General features: G+C 41.1%; 1 protein-coding gene across 1 annotated transcript in view; it reads left to right on the top strand.

The window, feature by feature from the left end:
- The window catches only part of thsd7aa (thrombospondin, type I, domain containing 7Aa), a 437,777-nt gene that overhangs the window by 216,522 nt on the left and 200,182 nt on the right, over nt 1-21,073 (top strand). Inside the window, exon 6 of the mRNA XM_055157370.1 lies at nt 13,848-13,859. Within this exon, the coding sequence (XP_055013345.1) occupies nt 13,848-13,859 (12 nt within the window). The remainder of the gene's footprint in view (nt 1-13,847; nt 13,860-21,073) is intronic.

Genomic DNA, 21,073 nt, shown 5'->3' with positions numbered 1-21,073 from the left:
TGATTAAACCTTTTGATTAAAATGTGATTAAAAGCATTTATTTCTTTTATTACTGTAAGTTTTGATCATTTATGTTGAGAATCGATCCTTTTTGATGACACTTTCAATACCGACGGAAAATCTTGGAACGTTTTGACAACCCGCTCGCCGATATCAGCCCCTTCGTGATCGTAACCGCGCCAACAATACTGACATTTTCTGTTGCAGCGGAGTATTAATATTTATCAGAATCCCGCATATTTTTACAGCCCGCTAAACGAACGCAGACGCCGAGCACCAGACACAAGGCAAATGTGTTTATGAGCTTTGGAAATCATCTGTTCCAGTTTGCGCGCCATCAATTATCACCCCCCCTCCACTCCAGTTAAATCTGCTCGCTCTCCGCCAGTATGTTAATGCACAAGGCTAATACGCAAGGCTAATACGCTAGGCTAAAGACTAAAGATTCACGGTATTAGCTGGAAAAGTCTTGGTCGACTGGTTTGGACGCCCAAGCTTATCCCGCTATGATATAACACGGCTCAATCTGTGTGATCAGGTTTAAGCAGTGTTGGGAAGGTGACTTTTAAAATGTATTTACCTACAGATTACAGATTACAGATTTCCCCAAAATGTAGTTTGTAGCATAATCCATTAAATTATTTAAAGTGAGTAACGTAATCTGAATACTTTGGATTACTTGATTTGCTGTAGAGAAACAAAAACGAGGAAGTCTTAACCGTATTAAAAATATTATTGATAGAAGAGCAGGGGACACGTCCACGCAGCATGATTTAGTCCTGTTAAATCCTGTTTTAGTCCTGGTTTAGATCTGGTTTTAGACCTGGTTTAGACCTGGTTTTAGTCCTGGTTTTAGACCTGGTTTAGATCTAGTTTAGATCTAGTTTATACCAGCTTTTAGTTCTGTTTTAGTCCTGGTTTTAGACCTGGTTTAGACCTGGTTTAGATCTAGTTTAGACCTGCTTTTAGTCCTGTTGTAGTCCTGGTTTAGTCCTGGTTTTAGACCTGGTTTTAGACCTGGTTTTGGACCTGGTCTAGATCTAGTTTAGACCTGCTTTTAGTCCTGTTGTAGTCCGGGTTTAGTCCGGGTTTAGTCCTGGTTTAGTCCTGGTTTAGACCTGGTTTTAGTCCTGGTTTTAGCCTTGGTTTAGTCCTGGTTTAGACCTGGTTTTAGTCCTGGTTTTAGACTTGGTTTAGATCTAGTTTAGAACAGGTTTAGTTTCTGGGAATGAGTGGAATTACCGGAAAAAAAAAAAAAAAGGGAAAAAAAAGGGATATAGCCCAAAATGTGAAAACAGGAAAATACCGCACCTGTAATCGATTTATTTCAACAAAGTAACTGTAATCCAATTACCACTCACTGAAACAGTAACTGTAACTGAATACAGTTACTCATAATTTGTACTCTGATTACGTAACTCCGGTACATGTAATCTGTTACTCCCCAACACTGCGTTTAAGTAGTGGTCAAAATTTGGCTGATGGTTTCTCACACCTCTTTCTGTAATCAGCGGATTTATTTTGGACATTCTGGTTGTGTTTCAAGCTCTAAAATTATGACTGAACTCATATTTTGTGAGTAAAATTGTGTATTTATGGAAGCGAATGGTGCCCAGGATTTAAAACTTAATCAAATGCAAACATGTGACTGACCAACGTTTACCTTGGATCCAACTAAACCTTACATTCAAACTGAAACCTCTAAAGGATTTGGTCGACCATCATCAGAAGAAAAGGTCGTGAAAAACTCTTGCGAAGCCCCAAGACGTCCTTAAGGAGAACAAGTTTGGAAACCCAGAATCCTCGAATGACGGTTTGGCGTACCAGATCCTTTAGCCCTCCATAAGCAGCTTTTCTCTTTTTGAATTTTTGGTACCAAGTCCAAATTTGTGTTGCCAGTTGGTAAAGTTTTTCCAGATTTTGCATTGAGGCTGCAAAGTTTTGGGTGACTGTGTGCGAGCAGATTTAAAGACAAAAATGAGCAAAATGACTTCTAGATACAGAAGGAGAGTTAGAGCGCTTCACTGGGTCTTAAAATAGTAAAAAATAACAGTACAGGTGCGCTACGAGGGTTAATTAAAACATTGGTCATAGAACAAAAAATGACCCATTTAAAAATGAGTAAGGTACAAACCCGTTGGAGTCTTTTAATATATTCAGTCGAAGTGCCTCGGGTTTGTACCTTACCCATTTTTACATTTTGCTGTAGGGTAAGTTCCTGTTCTAAAACAAAATGACTTCAGTTTGGTAGTGAACTGCATGTCTCAACCTGAAAACAGAACAAAAATAAAACGTTAAATATAAAATCTTGATCTGTTTCTATACATTCTGTGAAAATTTGAAGTTATTTCAACAAGAATTATTGGCCTGCGAAATTATGTAACATTTTTTGGGACACCCTGTACATCTCAAGGGGCTATGCTTTATAAAAAAAAAATCTTAATACTGTATTTTACGGGCTATTAGGCTCTGGATTATAAGACGCACTGTCATTAAATGGTTTATTTTCGAACTTTTTTCACAAATAAACCGCACCAGACTTTAAATGAAACACAACAGTTGCATGGGTGAGTGGTTTTGTTTGTTTGTTCGTTCACGGTGACTCTGGGCTTTGTTCAGTTGTGGCGTGTAGGGAGGGTGCTGTCTGGGACCAACGGATTGTCGGCGTGTTCGCAGTGACTCAGTTGTTCAGTCGTGTCTAGAAGTGGCACATTGCACTCGCTTTTTCGGTTCGTTCCTCCGTTCCGTTCCTCGTCGGCGTGGAGTGACGAGTGTGTCTGTGGGTGTTTTTCGCTGTGCGGTCGCTGTCTGCTCCGTGTGTGTTTGTGTGTTCTGTGTGTGTTTGCGGCTTTGTAGTTCACTGAAGTCGTGCTGGGACACCCGAGTGGATTCGTGTATGGGGCGCTCTGGATTGTGGGGCGCGCGGTCGTTTTTTGATGCGGTTGGAGGCCCAATAGCCCGGAAAATACGGTAAACATTTAATTTCAGTGTAAAATTGTATATTTCATAGACTGCTCTTCCATTGTTGAAGGACAAATACTTGTTTTTAAATGTGATAACAGCAATGTATAGGGCGCTGGATCTAATAGCCTGGAAAATACAGTATATATACATACACATTTATTTCATTAGAAAGTCTAGAATTTGTTGATGTCATAATTTCAGATGATGGTCAGGGGTCTATAACTTAAGTTTTCTTTTTTTGTTTTTTTTCACTGTGTCAGATTTTGTATTTTTATGTATAAGACAGGAACAGCACACAATATACTTTAACCTTAACAGGAGAGGTGCATTGTACCTTTTAACGTTATCATTATTTGATGGCTTTTGACTGTAGATTGTGTATATAAACGGACATAACATGAAGGCGCTTTTGGCTCCATCAACTCCAATTGACTTTACATTGGAAAATTGTCTTCTCTCTCTCTGTGTGTAACTGCTGCACTGAACCTTGTTAAAATATTCATATTAACTCGCTTATGATTATGATCGAATAATGGCACCGCTTTCTGAAGCTATTGTAGAAAGAATTTATTCTATTGTGATATTGGTTTACAGACATCAGGGTTCCCACGGTCATGGAAATCCTGGAAAAATCATAGAAATTTGGAAATTCAATCAAAGTTTTGGAAAAGTCATGGGATTTTAGTATCTCTTTCACACAACTACATCGTTCTGTTAAGTCCTCATTAGGCTGTTATGATTATTTCCGAACGTCTGCGCCTTTCGTTTAAAAGAGACGACAAAACAGTATTTTGAATGTTTAAAAACTATAATCCCAAACCATAAAGTGAGTGGAAAGCGTTAACATTTCATATGGTCAATTCTACACATGTAGGTGCCGTAAAGAAATGGAAAATTCACTTTAGGTCATGAAAAAGTCTCAGAAAAGCTTTGAAATTTTGTGAGTGAAAAAGAGTGGGAACCCTGAGACATTGAACTTTGTGCCAGTTTTCGTTCCGTGTAGCTGGATCGTAATTACAGTAATTACATTCCCCATAGAATTCTAACCTGTCCTCAGCTCAATTCAGCCATAGACATTCATGTAGCGACGTCACGTGAGCACAACCTACAGCCTACAGTCCACAGTTTCAATCTCGTATCGGTACTGGAACAAAAACAAAATCTGTAACACAGCAGCTCTAAAAATAACCAATAATTGCCAGAAGTGGAACATTCTCCCCGCATTTCCAGCCGCATTTACATGTGATCGCCGCCATTGTCCGGTGGAGTTTGGAGACATCCTAATGAACAGTTTCTGACAGGTGAGAGGGGAGTGCTTTCAGCTGTCAGCCGCAGAATACGGGGAGGCAGGAGCGGACCGTGCAGCCGTTCAGAGCCGCTAAATTACAGTGATGAATGAGCCGTGCTTTCTGCCGCACCTGTCGCCGGTTCTTCTTCTCCCGTCGTGTCAGGTGTAATTTTAGCCGGCGTTCCAAGATGGCCGCCCCTGACTGTAAACGCGGATGTTGCCAAATGTGTTCACAAGTCCGGAAAATTGTATAACTGCGGGTTGTGTCTTTATAACGTCAGGGAGGATCCACGGTGGCGCCGTCTGTCAAGTTTACAGGTTTATGCTGGAATTACGTTACTGTAAAGGTTAAAGAGAAACTGTAAACTGTAAATCTGACTACAAACATTTAAGAGTAGTTTCAGTGTAGTTAGCTCCTCCCTTCATGCAGATATAAGGAAGTGTCCACCAGCATTTTTGACCGGAACTGAAGAAGCTGTTTGGATTTGCTGCGAAACGTATTCGACAAAAATAAACTTTTGTCCAGTTGACAAATTTAAATTCTGCTTTTGCCATATAAACATTTAATTTCAGTGTAAAATTGTATATTTTATAGACTGCTCTTCCATTGTTAAAGGACAAATACTTGTTTTTAATGCTGATTCCATAGTGCATGTTGTGTCTTTATAAAGCCGTGTTCACACTACACTTGTCTGGTAGGAACAAGGCGAAAGATTTGTTAGCCCTATGTAAAAAGGTGTGTTGATGCTCGAGTGATGCAAATTGGATGCCACGATTCACACATTTTGAGCGTTTTGAGTGGCGCGAATAGGCGAAATGAGCGGCGCGAATTTGTGAAACTGGGTTGACGTGCGAATTCCCAAAAGGGAGGGGCTCACGTAATTCGCCAAAGTTGGAAATTTTGAACTTTCTGTGAATATTAGTGTCACTTCAACCAAATCAAATCACTTCAACCGTGTTCAGATAGTGATGTATCAAGCTGAGACAGAAGTGACGTTCATTCAGCATGGAGGAGACACCATGAGTCTATATTTTATGACACCAACCTGAGCCAGTACAGAGACCTGAATAAGCTCAACAGAGCAGGACCTACACCAATCTCTATCCCCCTCTCCTTTACTCTGGTCCTGGTCTCAGTCCAGGTCTCAGTCCCTGTCTGGTCCCAGTTTGGTCAATGCAGGCTGGGACCCTGCTCGATGTAGTCCAAGTCCGCCATTTTTCAAATTGAAAACAGCAGAGGCAGAGGACTCCATGCAGCTGCAGTTGATTCTTCTGGAGGGAACACGGCGAATAGAGCGGATTTACTATTTACTACCAAATTCCCAAACTTGAGCATTCCTGGACATGCAAATGAAGCAAATTACTCAAAAACGTCAAGTGGCAAACTAGGGGCGTTTGGTGCGATTTGTTCGTGCCAGACGTTTGCTGTGTGAACACGGCTTAAGAGAAGACAGTGTACCCCGCAGTGCTTTATAGTTAGGGCTTCCACCTTGACAACAGTTGCCCCCTGCCTTGACTACGAACCACGTGAATCTTCTCAAAACTATTATTGTCATGCCCCTGTCCTCATTTTTGCCTTTCTCTGACACAGTATCTCCGCCATCCCACCTTGACTAACCAATTTTCTGCTGGAAACACTGAAATGTGGCACTGTCTGTCAAGTTTTCAGGTTTACGCTGGGTGTACGTTACTGTAAAGTTAAAAGAGACACTGTAAAGGGCTTAACCTCTGACTAGAGACATTTGATTTCAGTATAAATTTTTATATTTTATTGATTGCATTGTTCAAGGACAAGTACTCGTTTTCAAACGCGAAAACAGAAATATAGATTCGGTGCAGTCAAAAGTTTGGACGCACGCTCTTGTTCAGGTTTATTTTTTCCTATATTTTTACTTCTGTCGACATTTTATATACATACAGAAGAAAAAAAAAGTTAAAGTTTTCATTATTATTATTATTATTTTTTTATTTTTTATTTTTTTTTATTTTTTTACATTCTATATTCTCAAGCCACCCTTTTTTGGTCTTTTTATTTTATTTTATTTTTTTTGTTATTTAAGTTATTTTTATTTTTTTTTTTACTTATATACCAGTTAAAACACTCTTCTTACTTTTCCATATAACGTATTTGTAAGTTAAATATGAATTACATTTTAAAGAATTATGTGCACTGGCGCAGCGTAGCGTAATGTACGAGGATTCACAGTCCACACTTGAATGATCATTAGAATAAGTACTTTCTTACTATGTTTAATTGAATGTGTTTGGCTGGATCTCTTAAAGCTGGACTGTGCAACTTTTATGTTCTCGACCTGCTGTTTTCATAGAGATTTTACGGCTTCAGTAGCTGGAGTTCCAAGATGACTGTAAACGTTCCCTGACTGTAAACGTGGAGGTTTCCAAATGTGTTCACTGCTGCGGAAAATTATAAGGATCCACGGCGGCGCTGTCTGTCAAGTTTACAGGTTTACGCTGGTTATTGTAAAGTTTAAAGAGACACTGTAAAGGGCTTGTCCTCTGACTATAAACATTTAATTTCAGTGTAAAATGTTTATGTTTTTCAGCCATTATTCAAGGACAAGTACTCATGTTCAAATGTGTTAACAGGAATACAGATTCAAGGTACAATTTCAGTCAAAGGTTTGGACACAATCTTGGTTTTTCTCTTTATTTTTACAACTTTCTACATTTGATATTCATACGGAAGACCTGAAATATATAAAGCAAAATATATTGAATTATGTAGCCAATAAAAAATGTAAATAACCTTTTAATTTTTTTGTTTTGTTTATATTTTATATTCAAGTCCTCAAAGGTTTGGACACACTCTTTCGTTCAATGTTTTGTCTCTTTATTTTTACTATTTTCTACATTTGATACATACAGAAGACCTCAAATATGTGATATAAAAAAGGTAAATAACGGTTTACATTTTTTGTTTGTTTTATATTTATATTCAAGTCCTCAAAGGTTTGGACACACACTCTTTCGTTCAATGTTTTGTCTCTTTATTTTTACTATTTTCTACATTTTATACACACAGAATATTTCAAATATATAATGTAAGACGTATTGAAATATTTAACAAATAAAAAAGGTAAATAACGGTTTACATTTTTTGTTTTGTTTATATTTTATATCCAAATCCTCAAAGGTTTGGACACACTCTCTCGTTCAGTGTTTTTTCTGTTTATTTTTTACTACTTTCTACATTTGATATTCACAAAGAAGACATCAAATATATGAAGTAAGATATATTGAATTATGTAGCAAATAAAAAAAAGGTGAATAACTTTTGAAATGTTTAGTTTTGTTTGTATTTTATATTCAAATCCTCCTTCAAAGTAGCCACCCTTTTCTTTGTTGAGTTATTTCTAATGTTTTCTGTGCTTCATCCATATATCTTTTTGTCTTCTGTATCTATGTCAAATGTAGAAAAAACTTAAACAAAATAATAATAATAATAATAATAATAATAATAATAATAATAATAATAATAATAATAATAATAATAATAAATATATAAAATACAATAAATAAATAAATAAATTGTAAAAATAAAGGAGAAAAAAAAAAGCATCGAAATAGAAGTCCTGTCCAAACCTTTTGACTGGCAGTATAAATTCCAATACGTCAATTTGTAGTTAAAAATGCTCTTTTTTGCTTCTGTACAATATATTAATTAGTAAATTATGAATTACTTGTTAAAAAATTATGGGTATTTGAGGCCAATGGTGCAGCATGGTGTAGTTTTTTCCAAATTTTGCATTGAAAGCTGCACAGCCTTGGGTGACTGTGTGAGCAGCTTCCAAGACGCAAAATAAAATATTCTAAATATAAAATCTTGATGTGTTTCTATACATCCTGTGAAATTTGACGTTATTTCACCAAGAATTGTCAAAATTATTGGCCTGGGAAATTATGTCAACATTTTTGGGACACTGTACATCTCAAGGGGCTATGCTTTATAAACTATAAAGTAAGATTAAAAAAATAAATAAATTAAAAAAAATCTTAAATCTTAATATATAAGACTGAAATAGATGTTGTGTCCAAACTTTTGACTGGTGGTATAGATACTAGTGCCACAATTTGTAGTTAAAAATGCTCTTTTTACTTCCATATGATATATTTATTAGTAAATTATGAATTAAATGTTAAATAATTATATGTATTTAAGGCCCCTGGTGCAGAGTAAAACAGTAATTTACAGCGATCTGGCGATGGGAGGTCAGTCGGTCGAGCGTTTGTCCACTGATCCGAAGGTTGGTGGTTCAAATTTCTTCTCTAGACATAAACATAATTGGTTGAGCGTTCAGATCCAGCGATTCCAGCTCCCACGGATGAATGCCGTCGTTGTGTCCTTGGGCAAGACACTTAACCCACCTCCCCCGGGGTCTGCGCACACTGGGGGGTGAGATGAGTGAGTGTGTGTGTGAATGGGTGAGTGGTTCCGTGATGTAAAGCGCTCTGAGTGCCTTGAAGGTGACCATTTACCATTTGCCGTGCACACTCGAATGATCATTAGAGTAAGTATGTTCTCGCCCATGTTTAATTGAATGTGTTTGGCCATACGTCTTAATGGTGCACTGCGGAACTTTTCTTTTCTTGACCTGCTTGTCACCGTGGAGATATTACTTCGTCAGTCATGTTCCACAGTATGGCGTTAAATGTATCTATCTAGCATTTATTTCACTATAGTTGGTGTTGTTGCTAAAAAACACTTGAAAAACGTGCATTCTTACCGTGAGTGCGGTCGCCTCTACACAGATCTGACCTGTAACTTGGCTTAGTGGTGCCGCCCGTTTGTCGAGAAGAGATGGATAACTTTAATGCTCTACAGTGGAACATTCCAGACAAAGCAATAACATCTCCATGGAGACAAGCAGGTGCCGTATTTCCACCAGAAAAGTTACGCATTACACCTTTAAGCATCAAAACCCACAGATTGATACTTAGAGCCTGATGGTAGGGGTGTAACGGTACACAAAAAATTTGAAAAAAATTTTGAGGTCATGGTTTGGTTCATTTTTGGTACAGTATGGGAACAAAATTCTAAACCATTTGCTTTTATTTTTTAATTTGTGTGTTTAATGAACCAACAATTTGTTTTGACATTATACAAACGGGAAAATAAAATAAATGCAAAGTGCTGCTTGGTAATACTAATAAATTAAATAAAATATTCTCAAATAAGCAACAAATGTATGAAATATTATTTAAAAAAAAAAAAAAAAAAGTTCCTTGTAAACAGTAAACAAAACTTTTCTAAAAGTAAAGTGCAGCACTAACAGTTCCAGCTTGAAGTTTTACTCAGTTTCATATTTTAGCCAGAAAAAAAACAACGTGTGCAGATCTGCTGGTAGGAGCGGGGGGTGGGGAAGAGGAGATTACGTGTCGACGAAAGGCGAAAGTGAGGACCAGGGCGCGACGACTGTAGTTTTGCGAGGATTCACGTGGTTTGGAGGGACGTAGTCAAGGCGGGGGGCAATTGTTGTCAAGGTGGGCGCCCTAACTATAAAGCGCCGCGGGAAACACTGCCACCCCAATCACGGACGAGTTCCCTGGTGAATATTAAAGAGCCGAGCCTTCAAAACACTTGCTGCACACGTATTGGCGGAATGTAAACACACACAAATTGCGCGAATTCACTCGTGCACAAACCTGCACCGAACCGATCGCCCCGTACCGAAATGGTTCGGCATGAATACATGTACCGTTACACTCCTACTTGATGGAGTCTAAAATTTATGACATTTCATACCTGGATTTGCATTTTGTTTCATTCGCACATGTTTGAATAACCTTTATTATTAGTCTGTCTACATCTCCAAACCTCAAAATGCTCCGTTTCACCTTGTGATGTCATGAAGCTGTAGTTTTTAAGTGACATTTTACCTTTTGTTCAGTATAGATTGACAATTTCAGGACTATAATGATCCAAATGATTCTGTATGGAGTTTAAAAACACAGTGGATCGCCCGGATAATATTCAATTATTGATGTTAAAAATATTGCCGTTCCTTTGTGACATTGAACCAAACGCACAACATCTCTTTGCCCTAATTAGACTCCTGTTGTCTTCTTCTGCTTTGAAACCCCAGCGCTCTCATGACAGCTCCTGCTATTATTAAAACCCCTGCACACCTGAAAGCCCCGTCTCCATCCGTGACACTTCCGACATTTTAATTTCTGAAAACAACATCACAATCCTTCGGAGAGTCCTTAGACGTGATCCGACCTGACTGAACAAAAGAACGACGTCTGGACCGGCTGGGAATGGCGGGTGTTGGCTCGGACCGCTGCTCGGATCACTGGGAATCCCATTGGGCTGGAACGCAGGGACACGCTGTAGGAACAGATGTGGGGTCACGGGCGGAGGAGGCTCTGACCAGTGAATTCTGCCAATGTGTCCTTGAGCAAAACACTTCACTGAATTCAATAATAGAAATGAGCTAATTTACTGATAAACGATATTTGGCCTGCATACATCTATATAATGACTCTTCTGTTTCCATTTTTACTCATGAGTGTGTTCAAAAAAAGACAAATCTGCTGAACTGAGGAGTACTGATATCGACCGATACCGATATTTGGCCTGCTGCTTTTGCGAATACCAGTACCAATATTTTGCTTTGTGTAAACATACATCTATATAAGTCTCTTCTGTTTCCATTTTTACTCATGAGTCTGTTCAAAAAGACAAATCTGATGAACAGAGGACTATCAATAACAGTTGATACCGATATTTGGCCTGCAGCTGTTGGCGATACCAATATTTTGCTTTTAAAATCCATTACAAGGACCAGAAATTGTATAAACATATATCCATATATATTTTACTTATTTTTACTCATGATTTTGCTCAAAAAGACAAATCTGTGGAGTATCAGTATTGTCCAATACTGATATTTGACCTGCAGCTTTTGGCAATACCAATATTTTGCTTTTAAAAATATATTACAAAGACCAGAAATTGTGTACAACACACATCCATATATCCATATCTTTATTTTCCATTTTAGACAAATCTGATGAACTGAAGAGTATTGATATCGACCGATACAGATATTTGGCCTCCTGCTGTTCCATCTGACATAACAATAGAACTAGCTCAGACCATAGAGCTTCAATCCCAGCTCTGACCTGTGAATTCTGACATTGTGTCCTTGAGCAAAACACTTGGCACACTTGCGTATGTGCGAATTTACAGTGTTGGGGGGTAACTGAATACATGTACCGAGAATACGTGTTCTGAACACTCATTTTGAGTAAGTGTATTCTGGCAGTTTCTTTTCATTTGGTTGTATTCAGAATAGAATTACTTTTCTAAAATCAAAGGAATACATCGTTATCCAGGCTGGTGCCACCTAGTGTCTCCGCTCAGTTTCATTTCTCTCCAGCAACTAGGTCAGGAATCAAAATACACTAGACGGTTTGCAAGGACCCCCGAAGTTGTAGACAGCGCACCGGCCAATCAGTGAAGAGCTGTGAAGCCGTGACGTCAAACTCGTCGCGTCTGTCTGTGTCCCTTTTGTGGAACAACACAACAGTAAACAAAGTGTCGAGATGGATGTAGACGAAGACAGACATTCTGTGTTGGTGACGATTTCCGAGATCGAGGATTTAAAGCCGGAACAAAGAATGTTTGGTGAATTTTATCAAGTTGAAAGACGTTATTGCTCTTCTTCCTACGGAATTTGGCACATTACATACGTCACGACCAAATAGCAGCGAATAAAAAAGTCCCCGCCTACCGTTGAGCGAACGAATCCTAATGCTGCGACGTCAGACCACGAAGTCGGTCACAAATTTAGGCTTTAAAGTGAGAAAACTGGAAAACATCGCTCTTTTAGCCTTGTGCATGTGGGATTTTTCGTTCTCTAATTAGTGAAAGGAAATACCTAAACAGTGAATCAAATATGAACCTGTTTTCTCTCGTATGTTGCATCTTAACGTTTTCCAGATATTCAGAATACAGTACTCTGATTGGCCCACATGCTTCAGAATACATTTTCATGCAGCGTATTCTTCCCATCCCTGGATATTTTTCGTGCCGCTGTCCGACAGGCTGGGAATTTCAGATGTTGGGTTGGATGAATGAGTCTGACGCTCGGATCGCCGGGAATCCCGACGGGCGGGAACACAGAGACACGCTGTAAGAACAGATGTGGCGGTGTGAGGGCGCTGGCGGAGGAGGAGGATGGAGGGAGGAGGATGGAGGAGGGAGGGGCGCCCGGCGGGGGGTGGGCAGGGGGTCCGGGGGTGTCTGGTAGCCGGGTTATGGATGGCATTTGGCACATGGCGGCGTGGTGCGGTGGGTCGAGAGGTGCCCGATAATTTGGCGGTTGAGCAGCCGGGAAGTCTAGACCATCTGCCAGAGAGAGAGAAGAGGAGGAAGAGAGAGGAAGAGAGGGAGGGAGAGAGAGAAAGGGTGAGGAGTAGAGAGGAGGAAAGGAGAGAGAGGGAAAGGGAGAGGGGAAGAGATGAATGGAGGGAGAGAGAGAGAGGGATATAAAGAGAAGGAAGGGAGAGAGGAAGTGAGGGGTGGAGAGAGGGAAAGGAGAGAGGAGGAGAGGAGTGGAGGAGTAAAGGAGGGCGAGAGAAGGAAGGGGGGAGGAGAAAGGAGAGGGAGAGAAAGGATAGAGAGAATGGAGAGGGTGGAAGAGGGAGGGGAGAGAGAGAAAGAGAGAGGGATAGAAAGTGTGGAAAGAGGGAGGGAAAGGGAGAGAGAGGAAGAGGGGGATAGAGAGAAAGGGAGAGAGAGAGAGGGGTAGAGAGAGAGGAGAGTGGGAGAGAGAGAGGGAAAGAGTGGAGAGTGTGGAAGAGGGAAGGGAAAGAGAGAGGGATGGAGAGTGTGAAGAGAGAGAGAGAGAGAGAGAGAGAAAGGGAAGGGAGAGGATGGAAGAGGGAGGAGAGAGAGAGAAGGGAGAGAGGAAGAGAAGGATAGAGAGGGAAAAGGATAGAGAGAGGGAAAGAGAGAAGGGAGAGTGTGGAAGAGGAAGGGGAGAGTGGGAAAAAGAGAGATGGATAGAGAGTATGGAGAGAGAGAAATCGAGAGAGAGAGGGACTGAAGGAAGGGAGAGGGGAAGAGGGAAGAGAGAGGGATAGAGAGAGAGGAGAACGAGAGAGTGTGGAAGAGGGAGGAGTGTGGGAGAAAGAGGGATAGAGAGAGAAGGGAGAGAGGAAAAGAAGGATAGAGATGGAAAGGGATAGAGGAAGAGAGGGATAGAGAGAGAGGAGAGAGAGAGAAGGGAGAGGGTCTAAGAGGGAGAAATAGTGCGAAGAGAAGGAAGGAGGGATAGAGAGAGGAAAGGGAGAGAGGAAATGAGGGATGGAGAGAGGGAAAAAGAGAGAAGGAGAGGGGAGGGAAGGGAGAGGGGAAGAGAGAGAGGGAAGAATAGAGTGAGAGAAGAGGGGGACCGGCATAAAGAGAAGGAAGGGAGAGAGGAAGTCAGGGATGGAGAGAGAGAGGGAAAGGAGAGGGGGGAGAGAGAGAAGAGTGGAGGGGGAGAGGAGAGAGAGGGAAGGCAGAGAGTGGGAGAGAGAAGGAAGGAGGAGAGGAGAAAGGACAGGGAGAGAGGGAGAGAAAGAGAGAATGAAGAGGGTGGAAGAGGGAAGAGAGAGGGAGGAAGAGAGGGATAGAGAGTGTCGAGAGAGAGAAAGGGATAGAGTGTGGGGAGAGGGAGGGAAAGAGAGAAAGGGAAGGAAGAGAGGAAGAGGGGGACAGAGAGGGAAATTGATAGAGACAGGGGAGGGAGAGAGAGAAGGATAGAAAGAGATGAGAGAGGGAGAGAGAGAGGGAGAGAGAGAAGGGAGAGTGTGGAAGAGGGAGGGGAACGTGGGAGCAAGAGAGAGGGGTAGAGAGTGTGGAGAGAGAGAGAGAAAGAGAAGGGAGAGGATGGAAGAGGGAGGGGAGAGAGAGATAGAGGAAGAGAGGGATAGAGAGATAAAGGGATAGAGAGAGGGAGAGAGAGAAGGGAGAGTGTGGAAGAGGAAGGGGGGAGTGTGAGAAAGAGAGACGGATATAGAGTGTGGAGAAAGAGAGAGAGAGGGAGGGAAGGGAGAGAGGAAGAGAGGGATAGAGAGTGTGGTGAGAGGGAGGGAGAGAGAGAAAGGGAAAGGAGAGGGGAAGAGAGAGAGGAGAACGAGAGAGTGTGGGAGAAAGAGGGATAGAGAGAGAAGGGAGAGAGGAAAAGAAAGATAGAGACGGAAAGGGATAGAGGAAGAGAGGGAAGGAGATTGAGAGAAGGGGATAGAGAGAAAGGAGAGAGAAATAAGGGAGAGGGTCTAAGAGGGAGAGTGGGAGAGAAATAGAGGGAGAAAGAGTGCGAAGAGAAGGAGGGAGGGATAGAGAGAGGGAAGGGAGAGAGAGAGAGAGTCGTGTTGGGAGGTGGGGACATACCTGGGCAAGGTCAGACGGAGGTAGAGCGTTCATTCATCAGGGCTGTTACGGGCGCCACAAAACAGACACAATAAAAGAGACCGTGGAGCTGGAAAGTCGATTAGGAAAGAAGACAAACACTTTTCCTCTAATGGGCTGTGTTCACGTTCAGGATTACATGACGTCTGAATCGCAGATGGAAGGAACTGGCCTCTGTCCAAACTCATGATCCACAACCTTATCATTTGTTTGGGAAAGGCTCCACAAACCTGTCGTAATAATTATACGTCTTAAAGGTCTTAAATGGACTCTTGGGAGCTGTAGCCTCCTGGGAGCTGATGTCCACACGTGTGCACATACGTGTCCAACACATTTTGGGCTGTTCAGGCTCTTAATAGTTTTTGCAAATCATTATTCAATCGTGACTTTATTGCGTTTCATCAGATGTTTTATAAATCATATGTGGTCATCGTTTTCCTCAGAAACTACATCATGTAAAAATATAAATCTTTGTTTTTGCGCCGTCAGGTTCCAATCAGCAAAAATGACAAAGAGAAATCAATAAAGCCACGCAAGAGTTCAGGTCCTAGGAGGTTGAGTCATGATATAATAATGTTACCTCCTCAAAAACAAAAAAATACCCGGAGCTGTGTTTTGTTTCGTTCACACATGTTTGAGTAACGCTTTATTATTAGTCGGTATACGACTCCAAAGCTCAAAATTCCATTTTGTGATGTCATGAAGCGGTAGTTTTTAAGGTTATGTTTACAATGAAATGAATCACCGTATCACTGTATCGGAAATGATTTGCGTCCAGACATGTTGGTGCTGTGTTCGCAATCGTTTCTTATCCACACAGCTTTGAGCATATTTGTTTACGTTTTACAGAAATTAAACTTAAAACCAAATGACTCATTTGCATAAACTGAGGCTCAAAAAACAGCTCGCTATTGTGTCGCTGATGCAGTTCAGCTTCTGTCGGACTAAAGGACACGACTCAGTGGAATATGAGTGTTCTTTCTGTGACAGAGGGATGTTCTGCTGATGGTGAGTCTGTTCTGTGCTTCTGTCGCGTTGGAGATGGTTCATGTGAAACTTTTCAGAGATTATACGATCTGCAGGTCGTACACACAGACCCACGTTTATATGAATGGACATATATTTTAGCCTCTTAGCATTTTGGTGGTGAATTACTTCGCGGCGCATAGACCTACATCAGCGTATCAGCGTTTTCAGGCGTCCACACATTGCTGGATCAGATCTGTACTCAGATGAATTCGTGGGAGTTGACGGCACCAGATCGTTCCACCTCTGGACCATTTTCAATCGGATTAGTGTGAATGAACACTGCGTCCACAAGGAAAACAACTCGAATACAAACCAAAGTTAACAGCTCCATTTACCTTTTACTCAGTAGAGACTAAAATATCAAAATATCAATATATTGTATTGTTTAATGTGATGATGCAGTATTGATATATCACTAAGAGTATTTTTTGTTATATTTTACTCCTTTTTTTTTTTTTTAACAGTGCTACAGTTTTGTTGCTTATTCAGAGGAAGGAAACTCATTTATGTGACACATTTGACATTTTCGCTGTTTTCATGATTAAAATGGGCGTTTTTCTTATGAACTTTGCACAAGAAGTGGTTTAACAAAGACTTTTAGTATCACAGCCCCATGATTTAGCCATTATTTTTCATTGAACTGTATCGAATCGATTTGAAATATCTCGTATTGAATCAAAAGTGCGCTGTATCGAGGTATGTATCATATCAGCAACTTCTTTAATGACACCCAGCCCTGGTAGAGATTGACAATTTCACGTCTAAAATGATCCTAAGACATACAAAAGCAGATCATTGCAGCAAATCCGTAACAAAGGAGGCGACTACATTGACCATGATCCTTTGCTCTGTTGACGGCAGCAAGGACGGCTCTTTTATTTTATCAGAAACTTCTTTTAAAATATGAATACACATAAAAGAATGCACAGAAGGCCAGCAGGGCATTTTAGAGACTTTGCAACTGTTTTAATTTCTGTAATACATCCTCGTTTTCTAGTTAAAACCATCTTTAGAAGGGCAACATGAGGTAGATCGCGTTTTGATTTTGTGTTCAGTGTTGTCGGCGTCTGTTTTCCTTTGAAACATTTCGGAATATTGTTAAAGTTTCCTTCATTTTGTGTTTGTTTGTTGACTCAGCTGCACTGGGATATTTGACGAAACTCTGTAATAAATCAGAGTCTGCTCAACCTCAAACCCAGGTCCCCACGAGGATCCACAGCTGTGCCGGTGGCCAGCGCCGTTAGCCGAGAATAATTCATAAAACTGAAAATCAAATATTACACACAAACAAATGACAAAACGAAACAACACCAAACTCTCAGAAGATATTCTGGCAGACAAGGACATGTAAAGAAAAACTCATATTTACCCTAATCAGATTACAAGGGATTTTAAAACTGTGATTATGTGTATGTTAGACACTTTTTCCAAATATCAGCATCGTCAGGATGAAATAAAGACAAAGAGCTGAGTAAAAAACACACACACAAAAGTCAAACCAACTAGTCACAATAAACATGTACCAGACTTGAAAAGAGAGGAGATAGAGATCGATCAATGACAAGAGCGAAAACATCATTCTGGAACAGATGGAAAAAAAAAATAAAAATGGATCCCACATTTTCGTGAAAGTTTTCAATGAGCCCCCAAGAGAACATCTTACTTTTTCCATGTTCACAAAATATAGAAAGTCTCTGATTGATGTGTGGACTGTGAAGGAGCAGGAGAGTTAAAAAAGAGTGAGTTGTTGTACAGTATATAACATTTTTTTGCTTACTTTGGCGTAGAGGGCTCAAGTATAACACCAAACAGAGCAGTAATTACAGAAAGGCCAGTTTTAACAGTGACAATTTGTGACATAATATTTAAAACATCGTCTAGAAGTTTTAAAGAGATGGACACAACCTTCAGTCTTAGTCTTAGCATTGTTTTCCAGTAATTTGGATTTACAAATGAGACTATAATCTGACAAGTATAACCTGAGTGCTCTGTATTTATAAATGTGCTAACTCAAGAAATAGCCTATGTGCATTTTTAGATGTTTTAAAGGTTGTATGGAGGATTTTTTTTTTTGTTTCAAATTGTCAATGATAGCATTATAGAGGTGCAGTAGCCTTGTAATTATGATGACCAAAAAAAAGAGAATAAAAATTCATCAACTCTGGACGTGGTGGGGCTAAACATTTGCCAATAGATAACGACACTGCCTCGTTATCTGTGAGCTGACAGGCTGTCAATCAATCTCCCTACGTTTCTAGCGTAACTGACTTGCCTGCGCCGCCGCCGGTATGTGGTTTACGTACGACTGTCACACAGACCAAGACGCACAGACGCACAGACGCTGTTTACTCCACAAACGCAACAGTTTCTTAGCGGCTTTTTTTTTTTTACCTATATCTTCCTCGCAGTTCGCACAAAGTTTGTTGCAATGGCGACAAGAATCCAGGAGCAGTTCGCCGCAAAAGAAAGTCCGTTTTTGAGGTCGCTGAAAGAAGAAGACAAGGGGAAAAGCAGCGAAGCCAAACTAAGGTGATTCTTGAAGATTCATTCCAGCGATGGCGCGACTGAAGCAGACGAAGGGTCTAAAGACTGAACCACTGGTCCACAAATTACTCCTGGACAGGAAACTTCTGCTTATTATGAAAACGTACTTTATTTCCAAGAGCTAGACAAACGTTTTTCAGGACACGAAAGCGATATCCTATGTCTGAAAACTTAATTTTCAAGGCAAAGAAAGAGTCCACTTGCTGCTGCGTGTTGTAGCTAGTTCATTCGCACTGAATCTCCGCGCAACCTTCTCTGCTCCCCTTTCCTGCTCCTGTCCCCACTGCCCGTTCCGCTCTTCCCCCTGCTCCTTACTTCTCCGGGCACGGAATCTCCGCGCACCGCTCCCCTCTCCTCTCTCCTCTCCTCTCTCCCTGCTCCGCTCTTCTCCCTGCTCCTCACTTCTCGTCCGCGAACGAAATGTCCGCACACACGCTCCCCCGCTCCTCACTTCTCCGTCTTGCCTAACCAACACTGTAGTTAGTTGTTTACAAGTCATGTGCAGCACCGGCTGTAAACAAACCTGTTTCTGGCGTAAAGAGGAGGCGGGAGGAGGTGTTTCTACGTAGGAGCTGTAGGGGAGGGGGGGTGGTTTCACGCATGCGCAACATTTGAAAAAGGACAAACAGTCGCTGGATTTCTCGTTCCTTGGAAAATCCTCTATACAACCTTTAAATGTTAAATCTTCTGATGCTACTTACCACATGAGTGAAATATTTTTAGGATCTCATCAGTGCTCCCGCCCAATCTCCCAGTCCCACCCACAGACTGTGTAAAGGAGAGGACTAAGGGAGTACGGCATCATCTATAGCATCCAGTAGTGTTGTAGTCAAGACCTGTTCGAGACCATAGGGACCCGAGACCAGGACAAGACCAAGACCTCTTAGGATCGAGACCGAGACAAGTCTGAGATCAAGGCCCATCTAGCCCAAATTGAGATCGCCTTTGTGAAATACAAATAAAAGTTGAAAATTACAGTTATTTTGGTACGTATATATCAGTGTTTTTAGAAATGTATCTCCATTTTCGAGTGTCAAACCTCGAGACCGAGACAAGACTGAGTCCAAGCTCCTTCAAGACGGAGATGAGACCGAGTCCAAGCTCCTTCAAGACGGAGACGAGACCGAGTCCAAGCTCCTTCAAGACCGAGACGAAACAGAGTCCAAGCTCCTTCAAGACCGAGACAAGACCGAGTCCAAACGCCTTCAAGACCGAGACAAGACCGAGTCAAACGCCTTCAAGACCGAGACAAGACCGACCAAACATCTTCAAGACCGAGACAAGACCGAGTCCAAACACCTTCAAGACCGAGACAAGACCGAGTTCAAACGCCTTCAAGACCGACCGAGTTCAAACGCCTTCAAAGACCGAGTCAAGACAAGACCGAGTCCAAGCGCCTCACGAACCAAGACAAGACGGAGTCCAAGGTCTTTCAAGACCGAGTCTAAACGAGTCCAAAGACCAAGACCGCAAAAAAACAGTCTTAAGGCCAGTCTCAAGACCAAGACCAGTTTGAGTGCTACGAAACTAGTGTCCAGTTAAATGAAATGAAATAATTTTGAAAAGCAAAATATGAATTCAGTAATAGGGATGAGGTGATATGGATTTTTTTTTCTTTTTTTGAGCTGATACCAATTTCCGACATGGCCTACTGAAGGAATATTTTGCTTTAAAAATCCGTAGCGAAGCCCAAAAGTTTATCTTCAGTTGAAGTAAAGATCGCAAAATAGTTTTTCACTTCAAAAAATAGCAAAATGTGTTCATCTGGGATATAAAATTTGATATGTATTAGTTATATGTTTGTATGCTCTTCTGTTTCCATTTTTACTCACGAGTTTGTAAAAAAAATCTGAGTATCGATATTGGCCAATACTGATACTGGAACCGACAAATCCAATAATACTTTTTAATCAACAGTAATAATCGTGCTCCTACCTTCTCCCTTTACCCCCACTACCCCAAAACACACACGAACGACGCTCAACCAACCGACGTATTTCATACTCCCAACCCGACGTCCATCAAAAATCTCCGGTGTTTGAACAAAATGATCTTAGCACATTATCAGCTCATATTGTCCCATTCATCAGCGGGCCCCGGTCCTTCCTCCACAGCGCGAGGAAACACATATTAGCGAGTGCGAGAGCCGACAGAATAAGGCCATCACTCAAGCTCTGACACGTCACCCACTCCGCGCTCCCCTGGCACCCAAGGGCACCCGGGCATGTGCGCACACTTAAGAAACACTATTAAAGCGCGCCGCACCTTTGGCCACGCGCAGCCAATTTGCATGTGAATGAGCTCCGCCTGCTTTTGTCGCACCTCCAGAAATGATTCATCGAGGCAGGGTTGACCTTGCGTGGTCGCCTCCCGTTCGGTCCGCTAAGAAAGAGTCGAAAATGCTGGTTTGTGATTGTGAGGTTCACTGGGTGGGTAATGGAAAAGGATAATGGATGAATATTATCTGTGGCTGGCTTTAATATGACACAAAATTGATTCTTGTGAGCTTTTAGACATGTTAAAATGTTGCCGCCTCCTCAAAAACAGACCTGGAGTTGTGTTTTGTTTCATTCACACATGTTTGAGTAACTCTTTATTATTAGCAGTGTTGGGAAGGTTATTTTTAAAATGTAATCCCCTACAGATTACAGATTACATACCCCAAAATGCAGTTTGTAACGTAATCCATTAAATTACTTAAAGTGAGTAATGTAATCTGAATATTTTGGATTACTAGATCTGCTGTAGAGAAGCAAAGACTTGGATTTTGGATAAGATGTTGTTGTCTGCTAAAAGAAAATAAAAAGCCCAGACTTTACTAAACC

Source organism: Boleophthalmus pectinirostris, unplaced genomic scaffold (assembly GCF_026225935.1).
Source record: "Boleophthalmus pectinirostris isolate CB_2022bp ecotype Guang Dong unplaced genomic scaffold, ASM2622593v1 HiC_scaffold_21, whole genome shotgun sequence".
Taxonomy (NCBI): Eukaryota; Metazoa; Chordata; class Actinopteri; order Gobiiformes; family Gobiidae; genus Boleophthalmus; species Boleophthalmus pectinirostris.
Note: the sequence above shows the minus strand (reverse complement) of the source record. Positions and strands in the feature narration are given on the sequence as shown.